This window comes from Tinamus guttatus, unplaced genomic scaffold (assembly GCF_059628265.1).
Source record: "Tinamus guttatus ecotype Peru unplaced genomic scaffold, ASM5962826v1 Tinamus_guttatus_pri_ptg000188l, whole genome shotgun sequence".
NCBI lineage: Eukaryota > Metazoa > Chordata > Aves > Tinamiformes > Tinamidae > Tinamus > Tinamus guttatus.
In genome coordinates, this window is record NW_028288722.1 from 3,377,457 (window position 1) to 3,394,476 (window position 17,020).

At 50.9% G+C, this 17,020-nt stretch overlaps 1 protein-coding gene across 1 annotated transcript in view; it reads left to right on the forward strand.

Annotated features, from left to right (window-relative positions):
- Positions 1 to 13,309, forward strand: part of PIK3R5 (phosphoinositide-3-kinase regulatory subunit 5) — a 51,656-nt gene extending 38,347 nt beyond the window's left edge. The window contains exons 5-19 of the mRNA XM_088523450.1: positions 157 to 295; positions 2,203 to 2,272; positions 3,333 to 3,507; positions 4,067 to 4,220; positions 4,945 to 5,028; positions 5,912 to 6,665; positions 7,112 to 7,265; positions 7,456 to 7,581; positions 7,875 to 8,000; positions 8,760 to 8,853; positions 9,844 to 9,920; positions 10,179 to 10,272; positions 11,231 to 11,313; positions 11,857 to 11,966; positions 12,972 to 13,309. Of these exons, the coding sequence (XP_088379576.1) occupies positions 157 to 295; positions 2,203 to 2,272; positions 3,333 to 3,507; positions 4,067 to 4,220; positions 4,945 to 5,028; positions 5,912 to 6,665; positions 7,112 to 7,265; positions 7,456 to 7,581; positions 7,875 to 8,000; positions 8,760 to 8,853; positions 9,844 to 9,920; positions 10,179 to 10,272; positions 11,231 to 11,313; positions 11,857 to 11,966; positions 12,972 to 13,113 (2,382 nt within the window). The 3' untranslated portion in view covers positions 13,114 to 13,309. The remainder of the gene's footprint in view (positions 1 to 156; positions 296 to 2,202; positions 2,273 to 3,332; positions 3,508 to 4,066; positions 4,221 to 4,944; positions 5,029 to 5,911; positions 6,666 to 7,111; positions 7,266 to 7,455; positions 7,582 to 7,874; positions 8,001 to 8,759; positions 8,854 to 9,843; positions 9,921 to 10,178; positions 10,273 to 11,230; positions 11,314 to 11,856; positions 11,967 to 12,971) is intronic.
- The last annotated feature ends 3,711 nt before the right edge of the window (positions 13,310 to 17,020 follow it).

Genomic DNA, 17,020 nt, shown 5'->3' on the forward strand with positions numbered 1-17,020 from the left:
TGGTCCTTCTTCTCTTACTTCCAGCCTAAACCCTCGCTTTCTTATGTGGTGATTGCCTGGACATCTCTGGGAAGAGAGGTTGAGGGTGGTGGTGGCTCAGACACTGATGCCCGGCTCCTTGCTCTGCTCCTAACTGTGTTCTCCCATTCCTGGCAGGCTCCTCACTTCCCTCCAGACTCTGACATGCTCCTGAAGGCCATCACCATCTACCACAACTTCCTCACCTGGCCCGTGCCCTACTGCGACATCTTCCGTGAGCTGCTCAGCTTCATCAGCGACGAGCTCAAGGCCCCGGGTAAGAAGCAATCTGCCCGCACGCTCCCGCACCACAGCACTGTGATGCTGGCATGACTTTTCCCTTGGAGCACCGTAGTGAGGGGCTGAGGATTTCTCTGGAGGAGCAGAGCTGGATCACTGGGTTTTTTCAGGGAGTGCCTTGCTTGCAAGGTAGTGGGAGCATCCCACAAATGTCGGAGCTGTATGGATTATCAAAAAGGGTTATTGCCTTGTGGCTGCCTTTCGGTCTGGTGGGTCTTTTGCATGGCAAAGCACGTGCTTGCTCCTTCCGCCTGCCCAGGGCTTTGTTGGAAATGCTCAATGACTTGGTGCGTAATTGGGGTAATAACAGTGGGTCCGTTCACGCGCATCAAGGTGGCTTTAGCCTTTGTGCCTACCGTTGCATGGAAGTTTCCGTAGGGTCTGAGGAACTCCCCAGCTGTTTCTTTATAGTGGAGACACTACTTTGTGATATGACTTTGGGCACATCTATCACCAGTAGCTGTACTGCTCTTAATTAAGGACTCCTTGTGGATGTGTCCTGTTGTACTCAGTGGAGCAGCAATTCCAATTATTTCCAAAAGGCCCTTTCTCCTAGTCTTACCATCTTTTAATGGCTCGTGTAGAGTCATTATTACACAAATAGAGCAGATTTCAGCACTTGTTTAATCCCTACGTGAGGCTGTGACACCACGACCTGCTCCGAGCAGGGCTTAGGAGAGCACGCATGGATGCGTAGGCTGGCAGCAATGCTGCACCACGCTGCTAGCAGGGCATGTAACATGGGGACACCACCCCAGTCCTGCAGCAACGTCCCATGGAGATGCAGGGACAGCCTGGATGTGACTGGAGCCGGTGCTGGGTCTGCTCCAAAGGTGGAAACATGCCCAGCTACTGCCAAGCTGCTGATCCGCAAACATCATGGGCATCCTCACTCCTTCCTGGTCACTTATTGCTGTGACACCCACCGTGGCTGTTCAAGCACTGCTGGGAAAATGTCAGTGCCATGGAGATTTTGCTATATCCTGCTCTTGTCACGCTGTCACTGATGTGCAGGGGAGTTTACGCTGGGGACTTTGATCCAGGGGCTTTTCCTTTCTTACAAACATGGGAGGTTTCCCCACCCTGCCCAAAATTGTGGTGTTGGAGGTGACGTTGTGCCAGGGGAGAGCAGGGCCGCTCACTGGCCACTGCCTCTCCCTACCAGCTGAGCTGAGAACAGCAAAGTTGCAGCCTCTGCTGCAAGTCTGTCCGGGATCTCCTATCCTTTTCCATAGGATCTGGGACATACCACGAGGCTAAAGCCAAAGCTTTTTATTGAGATGCGAGTAAATATTAACTAAGAACAAGCAGCAATCGGTATTTGCCAAGGATGCAATATCTGCAAGCTGGGCCCGAGCTTTCTGCTGAGCAAGAGTGCTAAAGGCAACTGTAGGCCAAGGAATCCCAAGGAGGACTGTGAGCCATCAGAGAGCTGGTGCTGGGCAACCTGGGTCCTGGGTGCCTGTGGACGCTCCTCCCGGGCTGTGAGCAGCCTGGACTGCGGTAACAGGGGTGCTGAACCATGACGATATTGCAGGATCTTTCCCAGACCTGTGTTTCAAAGCTGCATGTGATCTCTCTGTGTTTTTGGGGTGAAAGAGGCTTTGCTATTGCCGTCCAGTCACAGAGAACTGGGCAGCTCTCCCTTTTTGCCCTCTGCTTACTCTCCCATCACCTCTATCTGTGCCTTGTGTTTCCAGCCTTTCCTTCTACACTCCCTCACTCACGGCTGGGTCTGTTCCTGCTCCGCTCCAGCACCTTCTCTGTCTTCACCACCAGGATTTGTGCCAGCTGGAGGGGACTGATTGCCAACCTCAGGCCAGGTTAGGGGCAGTAAGTCCTCCTCCAGTTGCCATCTCTCATGTCCTCTTTTCTGTCCCACAGGGATATCGTTCCAGAGGCTGGTGAGGACAGAGCAGGGCCTGCCCGTGAAGAGCTACCAGAGCTCCACCATGTAAGTGCGGCCAGGGCTGGGCTCTGTGGGCACTACTTGAATCGCTCCCTGGAACCTCTCCGCTGGTGCGGGCTGCTTTTCCCCTGCTGACCTTAATTAAAAAGCAGGAATGAGGCTGCAGCCAGCAGCATCTCGAAGGTTGTGGTAGATACCAGCAAGTCTGAAGGGGAGAAATCCGAGCCTCCCCCAGCTGTGGCAGTGCCAGGGCTTTGTGTTTGGTTCACTAAAGCCTTGTAGTTCTGCATGCGATCAACCTTTACACCTTGTGTAAGGGCTGTACCTTTCTCCCTGCTGGCAGACCTCATTTGCAAATAGGGAAATGAGGCCAGGCTGTGGGTGCTCTGCCTGGAGGTGGGTCCTTTTCGCACAGCTCCCCTACTCTGGGCAGGAAGGCAGTTCTGCTCGTTCATATGGGCATGGTGCTTCCCTGGTACAGCCGTGTCAGTCCATGCACTTGCACTGGTGCAAGGGCAACCATCAGTGGCTGTATTGGCAACCTGGAAAACCGGCACACAGCTATACACAATGCTGAACCTTAGTCTTATGGGGAGCCTGTGCCAATTCCCTGAGCTAGAAGCAAATGCACCAGAGCTTCCCCTAAGGACCTCTGCCTTGGGCATGATAACCAAGCTGCTGCCAGCATCTCTTGGATGACATCTGCACCATCTCACTGCTGTGAGCAGAGTCATTTAGCTAGCTTAAATCTTCACAGCATCTTAAAGCTCAGAAGTAGTGTTATCTCTGGGGGGGGCACTTTTGTGGTCTGTTGGGCTTGGGGAGCTGGCTGCAGCTTGTGCTGGTTGTGGCAGCTTGAGCAGCTGCAGGGCTGGAGGTATCCCCAGCCCAGCAAATGACACGGGACAGCCCTACGCAGGGGATGAGGCTGCTGGTGGCCTTTGTGGCACGCTGGGCACCCCTGCACGGAGCTGGGTCCATCTGCCACCACTGCGAGAGGACACTGCCATCTAGTGTCCTCTCGTGCTCCCATGTGCCGTGGTGGCCAGTGCAGAGGACAAGCCAGCCCACCTGCCCAGATAACCTCCGTCTCCTCCATCCCCAGCACTGTGCTGCTGCTCAACCGCTCCGAGGTGCAGAGCGAGTTCCTCTCCATCGCCGAGCGGCTGAGCTGCCCGGAGCCGTCGCGGCGCGCCACGCTCCTTGTGCTGCTGGAGCACCTCTACCAGGCCAACTTCGGCACCCGCTGTGACCTGGGCAGCCTGCGGCACCTCCTGAAGGTAGGTCCTCCCCCATGCCTATGGGCCCGTGGATGGTGCGACCTGTGCCCGGCGCTTGGTGGGAAGTGCTTGGTGCGCTTTGCTCGCCTGGCTGAGCCTTGCAGGCTGTGGGACCTTGCAAGGCAGCTGGGAATGCTTGGGTACTGGTGTATATCCGACCAAAATAATATTCCATCATCATAAAAGTGTGCTTTGACAGCTCTCATTGCGAAAAAACACCAAGACCTGAGCTCTGTGCTTCTGTGCGGGGAGCGGGGTATCTTGCCTTGTACTGCTTTATTCTTTTCTCCATCCCTAAGCAAATTTGAAATAAAGTTGAAATGGAGCCTAAGTTTTTATTCAGTCACTTTGGTGTTTGTGGAGGGTCAAATTACCTGTTAGGTATGCATAAAAGCCTTTTCTTTGCAGAAGTTTTGGAGAAGCTGTTTGGGAAGGGGCAGGAGGTAGTAGAGAGAGGCCAGGTCTACCCAGCAGGACCTAGTGATGGCCCTGGAGAGCTGTGCTTGGCTTTGCCAAGGGACCCATGCGCTCTCTCTTCTTGTCTCTCTCCCCTGTCCAGTCCAAGTCGCTGGAAGAGCTCTCGGAGATCTATGCCAGCGCCGCGGAGGCCCAGGAGGCAGCAGCCGCCAGCAGCGAGCCCGCCCGGGCGCGGGAGCAGCTGCAATCGGCCCTGCGAGAGCTCGCCGGAGCCGCGGCCTTCCCTGCCGCCGCGGGTGAGCGCGTCCCCTCTTCCCAGGCGCCGGCCTGCGCACGGATGATGAGCAGCTCTGTTTTGTGGGTGTCAGGAGCTGGCCCTTTGAAGTGTGAAATCCTGTTTTGCACAGGGTTTCAATCTTGCACAACAGAAAAACCCAGGTCCTATTTGCTAACCACATGATGAGACAGAAATTGTTTCTGGTCTTTCATTAAAACAAGTGCCAAAAAAAAATCTCCTGCCTTTGTGGGTGAGATGAAAACACTCAATCAGAGATTGGTTGTAGTGGTGACATTCTCCAGAGTCTGCAGGTGGCCTGGACTGAAGCTCTTAAAGGCGCCAGATGTGCCTCTTGTCCCCAGGCTCACCTCAGCTTGGTTCTCCTGAGTGATGGTACCAATGTGGCCTGGACTGCCACATATTTGGCATATTTTGGGTGGACAACCTCTGCCTCAGGCACTGTTGGCCCTGGGGTTGCTTGTTCCTGGTGGGAGGGTTGCCTGAGAGCAATATGAGGGCCTCATGCCCTCTGCTTGAGGGCAGGAAGGGTCTAGCTCAGACCTGTGCAAGGACATTAAATTTGCTTTGGGAGGAGAAGCTTCCCCTGTCATCCCCAGCAGGCAGACCCAGGGACGTGGAGGAAGAAGGCAGAGCAGTGGAGGGACCCGCAGTCTGGCACGGGGCCTCCACGACAGGGAGGGTCCCTGCAAACTAACCTCCCTTTTCCTCCTCTGCCTTCCCAGGTGAGGTCCAGCCCCGCAAGCTCCACACCATCCCCATCCCTCCAGCTCGCTGTTACACCTACAGCTGGGATCAGGATAACTTCGGTAAGCTGGGAAGTGAGCAGCCTGTCCTGGGGACTCCAGGGGTGGCAGCAGGTCAGCATGGGTGGACAGCACTGTACTTTCCAGCCAGGCACTGAGAGAAACCCATCCCTGTCAATGAGAGAGAAGTTTGTGCTCTTAAGACTTGTAAGACAGCTCTTCTACCCTTCCTACAACAGGGACAGCTGAGGAGGCTTTTTTTAATATCCAAGTTGATGAATCTTGATGCTCTTGGTCTTGCTGCAGCAGTTTTGCAGGGGAAGTGATGACTTCCCTTTTTGCCGTGCTCTTTGGTTTAAGTTCCCTATTCCTGGAAGACCTTTTCTTTTCCTGTGAAGGTTTGTTGCCTGCTGGCCCCAATGAGCTAAATTAGAGCTCTGGTTTCCACTTTGCTAGTAGGATGGCCTTGCCGGGAAGTGGTCCATAGTGGAGTGATGTCTTGTTCTCTGTGTCTGACCATTGAGTTTTTTTTGTTTATTGAAATACCTTGCTTCCCGCCCTGCTCCCTGGCCAGACGTGTATCGGACGTATGGAGCATTGCGAAATCTGAGTAGGAAGGAAGCAAAGCCCAAACTGTTGTTTGTGCTTGGGTTTTTGAGAACACAAACAGAATGTAATTTCAAAGGGAGAAATGCATTTTGTTTTGTCATCAACTTTGAGCACCTTGTGGAAATCTAAGAGTGTTGTCAAAGAGTAGAGATTTAGTTCTTTGTTTAAAAAAAACGTTCAGCATTAGGAGACAGCACTGGCCAGCCTGCAGTAGAGCTGGCAGCTCAAGGTGGGTGTCTGGGATGTCAATGCACTATTTACATCTCTCATATCTACGGTGGAGTCTCTTGGTGGTGTTGGAGTCCACATTAGACCTGATCTCTCTGCTGCCTTTCAGATATCCTCAACGACATCCTCAGCAAAGAGTGCCACATTGTTGAGCCCCTGGTCTCAGAGAACGAGGAGGAGGAGGAAGAGGAGGAGGAAGTGGAAACTGATGGCTGTTCTTCAGAAAGGGACTCACTGCTTTGCCCCATCTCTGCCATTTCCAAAGACTCTGTATACTCAGCGCTATCGGAGGAAGGATCTAAGCACTCACGAGTGTCCCTCTTTAGTGCTTCCAAGGACTCCATCTCAGAGCTGACAGTTGTCTCCAAAAAGTCCTTGAGGTCTTTTGTCTCTAGCCTCAAGGACTGCATGGACAGCGGCTATGCAGAAGACAGTGATGAGAGCTCTCTGGACATGACAGGAAGGCCAGAGCTCCAGGTGGAGAAGACCCACCACAAATACAGGCACACACTGACCAACAAGATCTACAAGCTCTTCAAGAGCAAAAGCCTCCTGGTCTTGAGGAGAGAGCTGAAGGACTGCTCAGACATGGGCTCGCTCTCCCTGCCCCTGCGCCGGGCCGAGAGCCTGTGCAACCCCGAAGCCAAGCACCGCATCCTGGCGCGTTCGCGGCGAGCCCATTCGCTGCCCCAGCACGTCCTGAGCCAGCGGCTCCCCGCGCACTATGTGCCGCAGCACGCGAGCCTCCACCGCAGGCCCTTCCTCAGCTACGACGAGGACACCAAGGTATCCACGCTGCGTGTCGTGGTCTTCGGCTCTGACCGCATCTCAGGGAAAGTGGCCCGGGCCTACAGCAACCTCAGGTGAGTCGAGACCTGGCTGCGGATGCCAGTGTGCCCTGGCTGATGGATATGTTGTGGTGCAATCACGTGGGCCTTTTAGCTGTGGCCCCTGTAGTCCTGGACCATCTGCCATAGTTGACCAGGACTCCCCAGTGCTGCGTGACATGGCAGAGGGACATCTTGCTGCCGTTGTCTAGGAGTGGAGGCGTCAGGGACATTTGCCACCACATGGCACTGGCATGGAGTCACTCCATGATGCCATTGCAGAAATGCCATGCAAACATGTGACAAAAAAAGGATTCCTGTCTGTAGGTCTTGAATTCTCTTTTCTTTCCATCATCTTATTGCTCTGGGAGTGGGGAAGGATCCTTAGGCTAACAGTGAGATCTAATTCTGCACATCATATCCCGCCTTCCCTGGGTATGCTGGAGTGTTTGCTCACCCCGTCCTCTCCCACCTTGATCTAGGCTGAAAGAAAGCACCTGCCCCTCACTGACAAGGTACTTCAAGCTGCAGTTTTACTACGTCCCTGTGAAGAGGAACTGCCTCTTCCCGTCGACCCCGCTGCTACATCCCCCCCACTCCCCAGGGGACCCGCATCTCCGAGGCTCGGCGCAGGCGGTAGGTGTCCTGCCCGCTGTGGGCTCGTGCTTGGCTTCCTGAAGCCCTAGAGCGGCTGTGAGGAGCCCAAAGACCAGGGGGGCATCTTCAGGGGAGCGCTGGCGTGTCTTCTTGAGTGAGAGGAAAGAGCAGCACTTAGAACTCCTTTCTTGGGGGAGCTCCAGAATGACCCTCATGTGCCTTGTTTCAGGAGCCTGCGTTGGCCAAGGTGGAGACTAGCACCAATGACATCTCTCACTACATTGGGATGTTGGACCCCTGGTATGAGCGTAATGTTCTTGGGCTGATGAGCTTGCCCATGGATGTTCTCTGTCAGGTATGTGCCTGGCCACATCATATGGTCTAGTGTCTGTCCTTCTTGACTTCCTTCTTCCCTGTGGTATGGTGGAGCTGGGCAGGGAGCATCCTGTGTGAGCACCAGGCCACCAAACCAGTGGCCTGATTGTGTACAGTGGAATACGGGATGGATATGGGGTGGTCCGTGGTCGTCTGGAGTCAGGAGGAAGGTTTCTGTTCCCAGCATGATGCAGGGGGCAGTTCTTGGTGCAGGGCTGTGGGTACATGTGCCCAGCACAATGGCAACTCACACACTTGCCCCTGCTATTGCAGTCTGCCAAGCTGGAGCCTGAGCCTCAGGAGGACTCCAGGGAGCAGCTGCCCATCCTGGCTGACATGATTCTCTACTACTGCCGCTTCGCCACGCGCCCCGTGCTGCTGCAGCTCTACCAGACGGAGGTAGGAGAAAGGGCCCAGCCCTGCCTAGAACGGGGGAAAGAGGGATCTTCTGCTCTATGACCAACTCGGCACCACCTGTAAAGGGGTTCTGGCTTTTTGGTTGGTGCTCTGACTCAGTGATTAAATGTATTGGTGGCCCCGGATTGGTCTGGGAAGACCTGGCTGAACTCTGTGAGGCAGCAGCGTCTGCCAGGACTGCCCAGCCGTTCTCCAGCATAGTGGCCAACACGGCACCCAGACTTGGTCTCGCTCAGACAATTCATGGCACATAGTTTTCCATCCAAATATATTTCCCCATCACAAAAGCAACTTCTATCAGTGTTAACAGGTCATACACAGTCCTCCTGTGCTTTCCTTTCTGGAAAAAAAAATAGCCTTTTTTGAGCTCTTGACCCTTGTGGTGTGCACAGGCATGATGGGGAAGGCTTGACTGCAATGCCATAATGATCGCATTGATGCTGCAGTGCTAGATGTGTTGCACCAGTGTCATGACCAGCAGAATTGCTGCTTATTCAGTGCAGGTTCTGAGCCTGGACGCTCATAATTTTTTCCCCCTCCAGTGTACTGAGCAGTTTTCTATAAGGAAATTGTCTGTTTTCACTTGGCTGAAGAAAACATTAAAGTGTTTGCCCAAACCAACCTGTTTCTTGCTGTGAGGAGTGAGAGGGATGAACATCATCCAGTGTGGGCCAGGCCCCCCAGCTGTGTTTCTTTGGAGGGGTTTCTCACGTCACATATCCTATCCTCTTCCCCTGGCAGCTCACCTTCATGGGCGGGGAGAAGATGACCGAAGTCTTCATCCACTCCCTTGAGCTGGGTCACTCGGCGGCCACGCGGGCCATCAAGGCATCAGGTTTGTGACTGACTCCCACTGTGCTTCTGCAATAACAGAAGCAGAGGTGGGTGAGACAGCCAGGCGGGGAGGTGAAGGGATCAGCTTTTTTTTTTTTTTTGGATAATCATTTGCAAAATACTTCTTTCTATTTACTTAGTCTCACTGGGCAGAGCGAGCAAGCTGCAGTGCTTTTTTGCACATGGCTGCAGTCTTCAAGCCAGTGCCATCCTTAGACTTAAAATAGGAATCCATGAAATTATTAGAGACAGGAGAAGTAATTACAGAAGTATTAATTAGCCTGCAGCCAGATTTCCAGCTCTCTCCTAGCCTAGGAAAGCCCACGTGCTGTCTGGTATGGCGCAGCTTGCAGAGACATCTTGTGGTCAACTAACATCCTGCATTTAAATATGTCAATTATTTACATTTTAAACCAATTGCTTTTCCGAAATCTCTCCTTGTCTTTCTAAACAGAAATTGTAAAATATCCTGCATATAAAGTGTTACCACCCTACACCCTCAAAATGTAGGCTAGGCTAAGATTTTTTTTGCAATAGCTCATGAACCCACAGATCTTTTCTGGCCACTTTTTCCTTTGGCTTGTCTGACAAACACCACTTTTTATCTCGAAAAAAAAATCCAGGAAAAAGTACTACTAAGTGTGGACCACAGAATTTCAAGGCTAATTTATTGTGGGCCCCGGATAAAAGAGAGCTGGATTAAATGTGGCCTTTTATTGCTTTGTGTATTCCTTGGAGTACCAACCGCACGGCACCAGCTTAGCTGGCACCGCTGTCAGTTTTGCAAAGCTGCTTGTTGTGCTGCCCTGGATTAATCGTTTTGTGGCAGCTTTCAAGCCACCTTTTCTTTTTGCCTTTCACTCTTCAGCTGTATTCAGCAAACCGGGAATTTTTCCCTTTCTGTAGCTCCCGAGCGCGCTGCTGTAGCAGTAGCCCACTGAAGAATGGGATAAAAGGCCACTGAGTGACGTTTGCTCCTTGTTTTGTGCAGGTCCCGGCAGCAAAAGGCTGGGCATAGATGGAGACAGAGAAGCGATCCCGCTAACACTACAAATCGCCTACAGCAAGGTGAGTCCATGGGACCTGCACAAAGACAAACGTGGCAGGACACCATTGCAAGGTCGTGCAAACATGGCCCTCAGCTAGGAGCTGAGGCTGGGGCTTGCACATGCTGAGTGTGTGCTGGGGAAGTCTGAATTGAGGTCACATGAGCCAAAATCTGGCTCAGATCCAGATCTGAGCTAGCCCAGCCAAAGGGTGAGGGATGGAGAGGTAGAGTAATATCAGGGAAAGTGGCATCTCACAGGCTTTTGTTGGTCCCCGCAGACAGCTGTCAGTGGAAGAAGTCACTGGAATGATGTTGAGAAGGTCTGCACGTCCGTCAACCTCAGCAAAGCCTGCAAGAAGTATGAAGAACTAGGTGGGTCCGGGTGTCCCTTGTGGCTTTGCATGGGGAGCAATGGGAGGGGTTGGCAGAGAGGAGAGCTTGGACCTACTCACTGGAGCAAAGGAGGAATGTGTGACGTGCAGAAGACACGTGGGAGATGCTTAGTGTTCCCTGGGGCAATGGATACTGTACTCCTTGGCTCTTCCTTAGCAGCACTTCAGAGATGAAGGGGATTTGATTTGCCCTTATCCTGAAGTTTCCAGCCAAGGAATTGTTGAGTTGCATTGGATGTCCAGCAGGAAAGGGACTGGGGCTGTGCAAGCAGAGGGGTAGTCACCAGAGAGTGGTGCTTTCCAGAAAAACACCCATGTAGTAAGAGACAGCTCACACCAGGGAGAAGCTTCTCCTTTATCAATCTTCATTTTAAGAGAAACTGGGTCTCCAGTGTTTTATTTTTTTTTATGAGTGTCTCCTTCCTCACCAGTTTGACCACAGGATGTCGCTGTAATTCCAGAAATGAGGAAGGATCTCTAGGTGGGCTGCCGCAATGATCATGGTGGCAGCTAGCGTTTCCTCCTGGCAAAGGGGAAATGATGCTTCTCCTCTTTAGGTCCTCATATAGTGAAAGGTCCTGTGCTGCAATGTTCAGAAAGCTGTCTGAGGTTATTTCATAGGCCAGTTTACCCCGTCTCCAAGTTGCCTTCCCTCTGTGTGGGCTGGCACGAAGGACGGAAGGCTGGAAAGTGCATTGGTTAGACTGGGGTGTGCATGGAGGCTCGCACTGACCCAAGAGAGTTGATGCCTCCAGGCTCAGCACTGGGATCTGCCCCTACATGTTGAATATTCCCTCTCCAGCCAGCTGCTTTTCCCTGATAGGGGATGGTCCTGCTGAGACAGGCCCATTCTGGGATGCTTTGAGGGGTGGAAGAACCACTCAGATTCCCACCAGTGGTCCAGAAGCCCCAGTACTAACAGTTTCCTTTTGTTACAGCCTCAAAAACAGAGTGTCTCAACTTAACCATGACTGAGGTGGTCAAAAGGCAAAACTCTAAATCCAAGAAAAGTTTCAATCAGGTAACTCAAACTACAAAGCTTTTACATTTGGTAATGAGAGGTTATGGGAGGGAGGCAGGGCAGGAGATGGAGTTTGAGACCTTGGAACCAGTTGCCACTGGACTTCAGTCTTAACTTACAGGGCTAGCAACATATGGAAGCAGGTTATTTCTCCTGCAGGGTTTGCAGTGGGAGCATCTCAGCTCCCACTCGCTGGAGGTTGGAGCAGGTTTGTTCACTGTTAGAAGCAAGGCCAGTCCCAGAATTTGGAAACTGGATCACCAAGAAGGCCATCATGTAACATAGCTCCTAGCAGTAAAGGAAGGGGTTATGCCAATGCTGCTTCCAGAGCAGCAAGAAAGGGCTCTTTTGACCTGAGAGGCAACAAGGGTCATTTCAGCTTTGGGTAGAGTTCCTCACCTTTCTGAGCCCGTGCCATTGCCTTTCCCTGGCCAAATCCTGTCTTGCAAACATCTAGTGCTTTCTTCAAAACAGTTTCCCTGCTCTCCTTCCCTGCACAGAGCCTTGTGAGTTCCCTCACTTGGGTACTTTTTCTCTCTGCAGATCAGCGTGTCCCAGATAAAAGTAGACAAGGTGCAGATTATCGGTGTCCAGTCCTCGTTTGCCGTGTGTTTGGACCAGGATGAGCAGAAGATCCTGCAGAGTGTAACCAGGTAGGACCTCCAGTGTGGCTGCCTGCATGGTCCTGAGCACCGTGGTGGATCTATCGCAGGCAGCTGAGCTGGGTGAAGCAGCTCCAAGTCCTGCAGTGAAACTGAGCCCAGAGCAGTTGGATGGTCCTGCTCAGATCCTGGCAGTAGTTTGCCTTTGTGACTGGCTGGTGTGGTCTAAAGGGTGCTCCACTGCTCAGCTTACTGAGGACAGCTCTTCCAGCAAGAAAATTGCAAACCCGAGGAAAGCCGTGCAGCATTAGTGAGATATTTAGGAGCACTGGAAACATAAACAGAATCGTCAACTCCAAACTTCATTGGGGTTTTCCATCACCATTAGCACAGCCCTTGTGGAAGGAATTGTGATCTTGACAGATTGGGGTAGAGGGGGCAAGAACTGTTCATTTGACTCTCCATCTGTTAGTGGTGTCCCCAGAGCACAAAGGTGTCTGACTGGGAATGGGATTTGAAAAATCATCAGAGGCAACATATGTCCAAGGGCACAAAAGGGTCAAACCAGTTGATCCATTGGCCTTAACAGTCTCCAAACTTCTTAATGCACTCCTTTGGGAGAGCAGAGCTCTGCAAATTTATACTGGCTATACAATCTGATAAAGATTATTTATTAAATTACTTCTTAAATTCTTAAATCTAAAGATAAGTTTCCTTTTTTTTTAATTTTATTGCCCAACTCATGAGGCAAATGTGAGTTTAATGCAAAAAAAGAAAAACCAGTTATTCTCCCTTCCCTAAATCTTGAGGATGCAAAAGTTCTCATTTTTCCCAATGGATTTCAGAGATTACTCTGTATGGATGGTTCTGCTTTAGGTCCCAGCCCAAGCCAGCTTAAAGAAACCTGAACTCTCAGTATGCAATTGCCAGTCCTGCTAGAGTGAACTGATTCCTCTTTGTTTGATGCTGTTTTGTTTTGATGTTTCTGGTGCACCCAAGACCTGTGGTTCTCGCATATCTTAGTAATATCTTTTTTTTTTTCTTTTTTCTCTGCAGGTGTGAGATCTCCGTGTGCTACAGACCAAGGAACAGTGATCCCCTTGCACTGAGAACATCCTCTTCGCCTCCCCAGGACCCGTTTGAGTTTCCTTCTCTTCTGTGCTTACCCATTGCTACCTTCAGTGGAGCGCTGCCATAGAGGGACCCTGCTCCCTCTCAAACCACACTCACATCCAACATCCCAAAACAGCCACAGGAAGAGGGATTTGGCTGTACCTCTTTGGGTTGAAGACCTAGCACTTCTCGTTGAAGACATCCTGCAGCCCAAAGCATGAGTGCAGTGGTGGAGCTGCTCCTGGTCTGTGCTTAGACTGCCCTTAGGAAATGGGTACATCAGTGTCATGCTCCTGCCAGGGCTCCTCGGCAATGCAAGGGAAGGAGTTTCCTTGAGATGTGTGCATGCTTCAGCAGACTACCAACATGTGGTTAGAGAAGGCAATGCAAGGACAACGCTGTTTTCCTGCCAGCAAATGGTGCTGTGGCTGTGCTCAACAGTGGCTGCAAAGCCAGCATGATCTGCAGGGAGCTGTTGGTTAGGCACTGTGGGAAGTGGATGGCCTTGGCTGTGGTTCTAATGGTTCTGAATGTCCTGCTGACATTTCACCTGTAACAAGTCTTGAGATTCTCAGGACAGTTCTTCAGGATGGGAATAGTCTTTCTCAAAGGTTTAAAATGCTTTAAATCGCAAAACTTGGGTATTGGCTATAGAGGGACCTAGCTGAGGCCCAGGAAGAGCTGCTGTTTGTGTTTTGGTGAATCCAGTGCAATAGGTTATACCAGTGCAATGATGGCTTGTCATGCACACATGTGTTTACTGTAAGTCCAGGAGCTGCGGGAGATTTTTGCAGACTTCTGATTTTTGCAGACTTTGAGAGCTCATTCAGAAGAGGATGAAATCCCTGTTTGGCCCATGCTCCCCAGCACTGAAAAATAGAGACATCACAAGCGTACGATCCTCAATAGTTGCTTGAAATATGGAGGTAGGGAATATTTCCCTACTTAAACTTGTAGGAGGGAAGGAAGCACAGAGGAAACTGCTCAGATTGCCTTGAATTCACCTGAGTGGGCAACTTCGGCTGAGAAGGACCCAGCCACAAAAACACTAGTGACCCTTGCAGCAGCAATAGGATTCGAGATCCCCTCTCCTATGCAAGGAGAGGCATCCCCCCTCCTGCCCCTTGCCTCATTCTCTCTACAAGGCTTTAGGTACAGAAAGGTGCAATAGTTGGGAGTATTTGGAGGTATTCCGAGTCCAGGAGCAATAAAAGAATTGGGAAGTCTTGCCTAATTTCTTAACTCAAAAGCTGTTTCTCAATAGTTGTTGATGACAGGCACAGGAGCGTGTCTGTGCAGCCTGATACAGGCAAAGAAGATCCGCATGCTGAGGACATGTTCCTCCTGGGAAGTGGCTGGAAATGTTGTCCACTGGACTGCCACGATGCTGGGCTCAGCTATGGAGGCTCAGATAAGCATGGGTCTCCCTGTCCTTCAGAAGATGAGACTTGAGCAGCTTTTAGCACTTCTTAGAGCAATCTGGTCTCTGTCCTGCAGGGCTGGTGGCAGAGTAGCAGTCCTGGGTATTGCAGGAGACTCAACACTTTGAAGGTTAAATTTGCCAGGAAAAGAGTCAGAGCCCCTTGGGCTTCAGTTGTCTCAGAGGAGCACAGGCCAGGCTCGTCTGTGGGATTCCTCTACTTCCTGGAAGAGTTTTGGGGATCTCCTCTGCTCTGGGCACTTGTGGCCTGTCAACTGGTGGACCTGTTTTCTCTCCCTGCCACCTCCATTTTTGTTTTGGAGAAGCTTCTTCCAGACCCGTGGGTCTGGTCTTGCCTGCTGAACATCTCAGGTTGACAAGGTGTTCTTTGGTGTCCTTATCAGCTCTGGGTGCAACCGTTGTCCATGACCAGAGATCAGCAACAACAGGACATGAACATGCTTCTGAGGTCTCTGCTTTTCATCCCCCTACTTTAATAGACCATCCCAAGAACGGTTTTGCCTTGCGAACTCCAAGAAAAGGCTGTTCAGAGCAAAGTATCACTGAGACACACATAGGTGTCATGACCGCGTTGTGACGCGAAGCTGGCCTGGACTTCTGGCCAGGATCCATGTTCCACGTCTGCCCCCCGACATCCAGAGCAGCTGATTTTCAACACTGTGCAGGGCAGTATCTTTCCTCTGCTCCCAGCAAGGACTTGGCAGGGACACCAGGCTGCGGTCAGGTCACGGTGGGATGCTCGGGCGCCTGCAGGATGATGTGGAAATGCCAGCTGAGGCCACTACTATGTGTTTTCTTCTGCACATCAATACTGTAAGTCTGACAGCCTCATGGCATCAGACACAGACTCCAGTATCTCTTTCCATGTACTTGGAAAAAGTTTTCACGCTAACTCTTCATTTCTCCAACAGGTTTGTGTGCGTTGTTTTAAATGGGACTAGAATTTGACATCTGGGGTTTTTTTTTGTTTAAAGATGCTTTAAAGAAGCATCTTATCCTGTCAAAACATTGCTATTTGTGATCTTGATATCCATGACTAAATATATCCTTGCCTTCATGAATGACATAAACCTTTTGGTTTCAGATGGCCCTTGGACAATCCTGAAGAAAAAAAATTTCATGTCATGGAGAAAAAAAGCACAAACTCTAGGGACCTATAATGCCACCATTTTTTTGATCTCTAATGTTTTTTTTTAAAAAAAAAAAGAAAAGAAGGAAGTTGGAGGTTATTTCAAGCCATTCTTGTACATATGTGAAGCCTTACCAAATCTTTGTAATATCTGTGCTGATCTGTAAAATATTGTTTGAAGAACTTTTAAGGTAATTGTAAAATATTAAATGTTGATTTATTTCAAGTATATGTACAGTGGTCCTGCTCCTGGCTGTGTCCCCTCCTTGCATCTGTTCTCATGACTGATGGCCAAGAAGCTGATTCAGCCCCAAGCTAGTCAAGGTGATTTGCTTCTTGTTCAGTTCGTCTCCTCTTGGATTAGGAAGCTGAGTGGCTTTCCAAAAGCTTCCTGAAAGATCAGGCAAGGGCAAAAGAGACCAAGTGCAGGCAACATCTTGTATCTCTGCTTGTTCTAAGAGACATCTGACTCCTTCCTGCCGTGGATGGTATGAATTAGGCACGCGTTTCCTCTGAGATGTGATGTACTGCAACAGGCGTGAACAATTTTGGTGTACAGGGAGATTGAGAGAGAGCTTAACTTTACAGCCATCTTGAAAGGACATATATACCCATCTTTAGTCAAAAATCAACTTCTTCCTCTCCTATGGAGCCACATGTGCTTTAATGCATAGCATGTCTGTGGGTAGTCAAGATCATTCTGTTAATTGTACCAATCCTGTTGGGGAAAGACTGCAAGGACAGGGATGAGGGCTGGAATGGGAGAAAGCAGCTATGGAGCCATGAGGAAGCACAGGGAGACTGGAGGGAGAGAAACTTGAGAGGTTCTGCTCATGTTGCTTTCTCGGTTTGCTTGTAGAAGGAAAACCAGAAAAAGGTATCTGGCCTGATCAGAAACTGCTCAGAAAAACTAACAGCTCAGTGAGGAGAGAGCCTGGGCTTTCAGGCTTTTAGCCTGGACTGTGTATAAGGCATCAAGGATAGAGATGCCAGCTTCTGACCTGTTGTCTCCAGCTTTTCTGTTTCCTTGTAGCCTGTGGCAATTTTTGGCCTGGCCATTATGGGACATTGCTGGGATTCTCCTAGCATCATTTCCAGGTTGTCCTTAGCTCCTGGAGGACACCTGGGACAAGGTTGCATCTGTTGCAGTGGGTGAGTGAATGCTCTGATGGGCTGTGTGCTGGAGGACTGGAGCCCATCACCATGGCTGAAGGCCTTCGTCCCCTTGCCCCAGCCTGGCAGTGGTGGCTGGGGTGAGCAGTAGGGCTGCTTCTGCTCATAAGGAGGAGAAGTGATGGTGACCACAGTGTCCTCCATCCCTCTCTCCTCGGGTACTGCTTCTGGCTAATATCTGACTTATTTCCTGGAACCCCTAGGGTCAATTGGCAGCCTTGGGATGGCCGAACTGTGTAAATCAGGTTC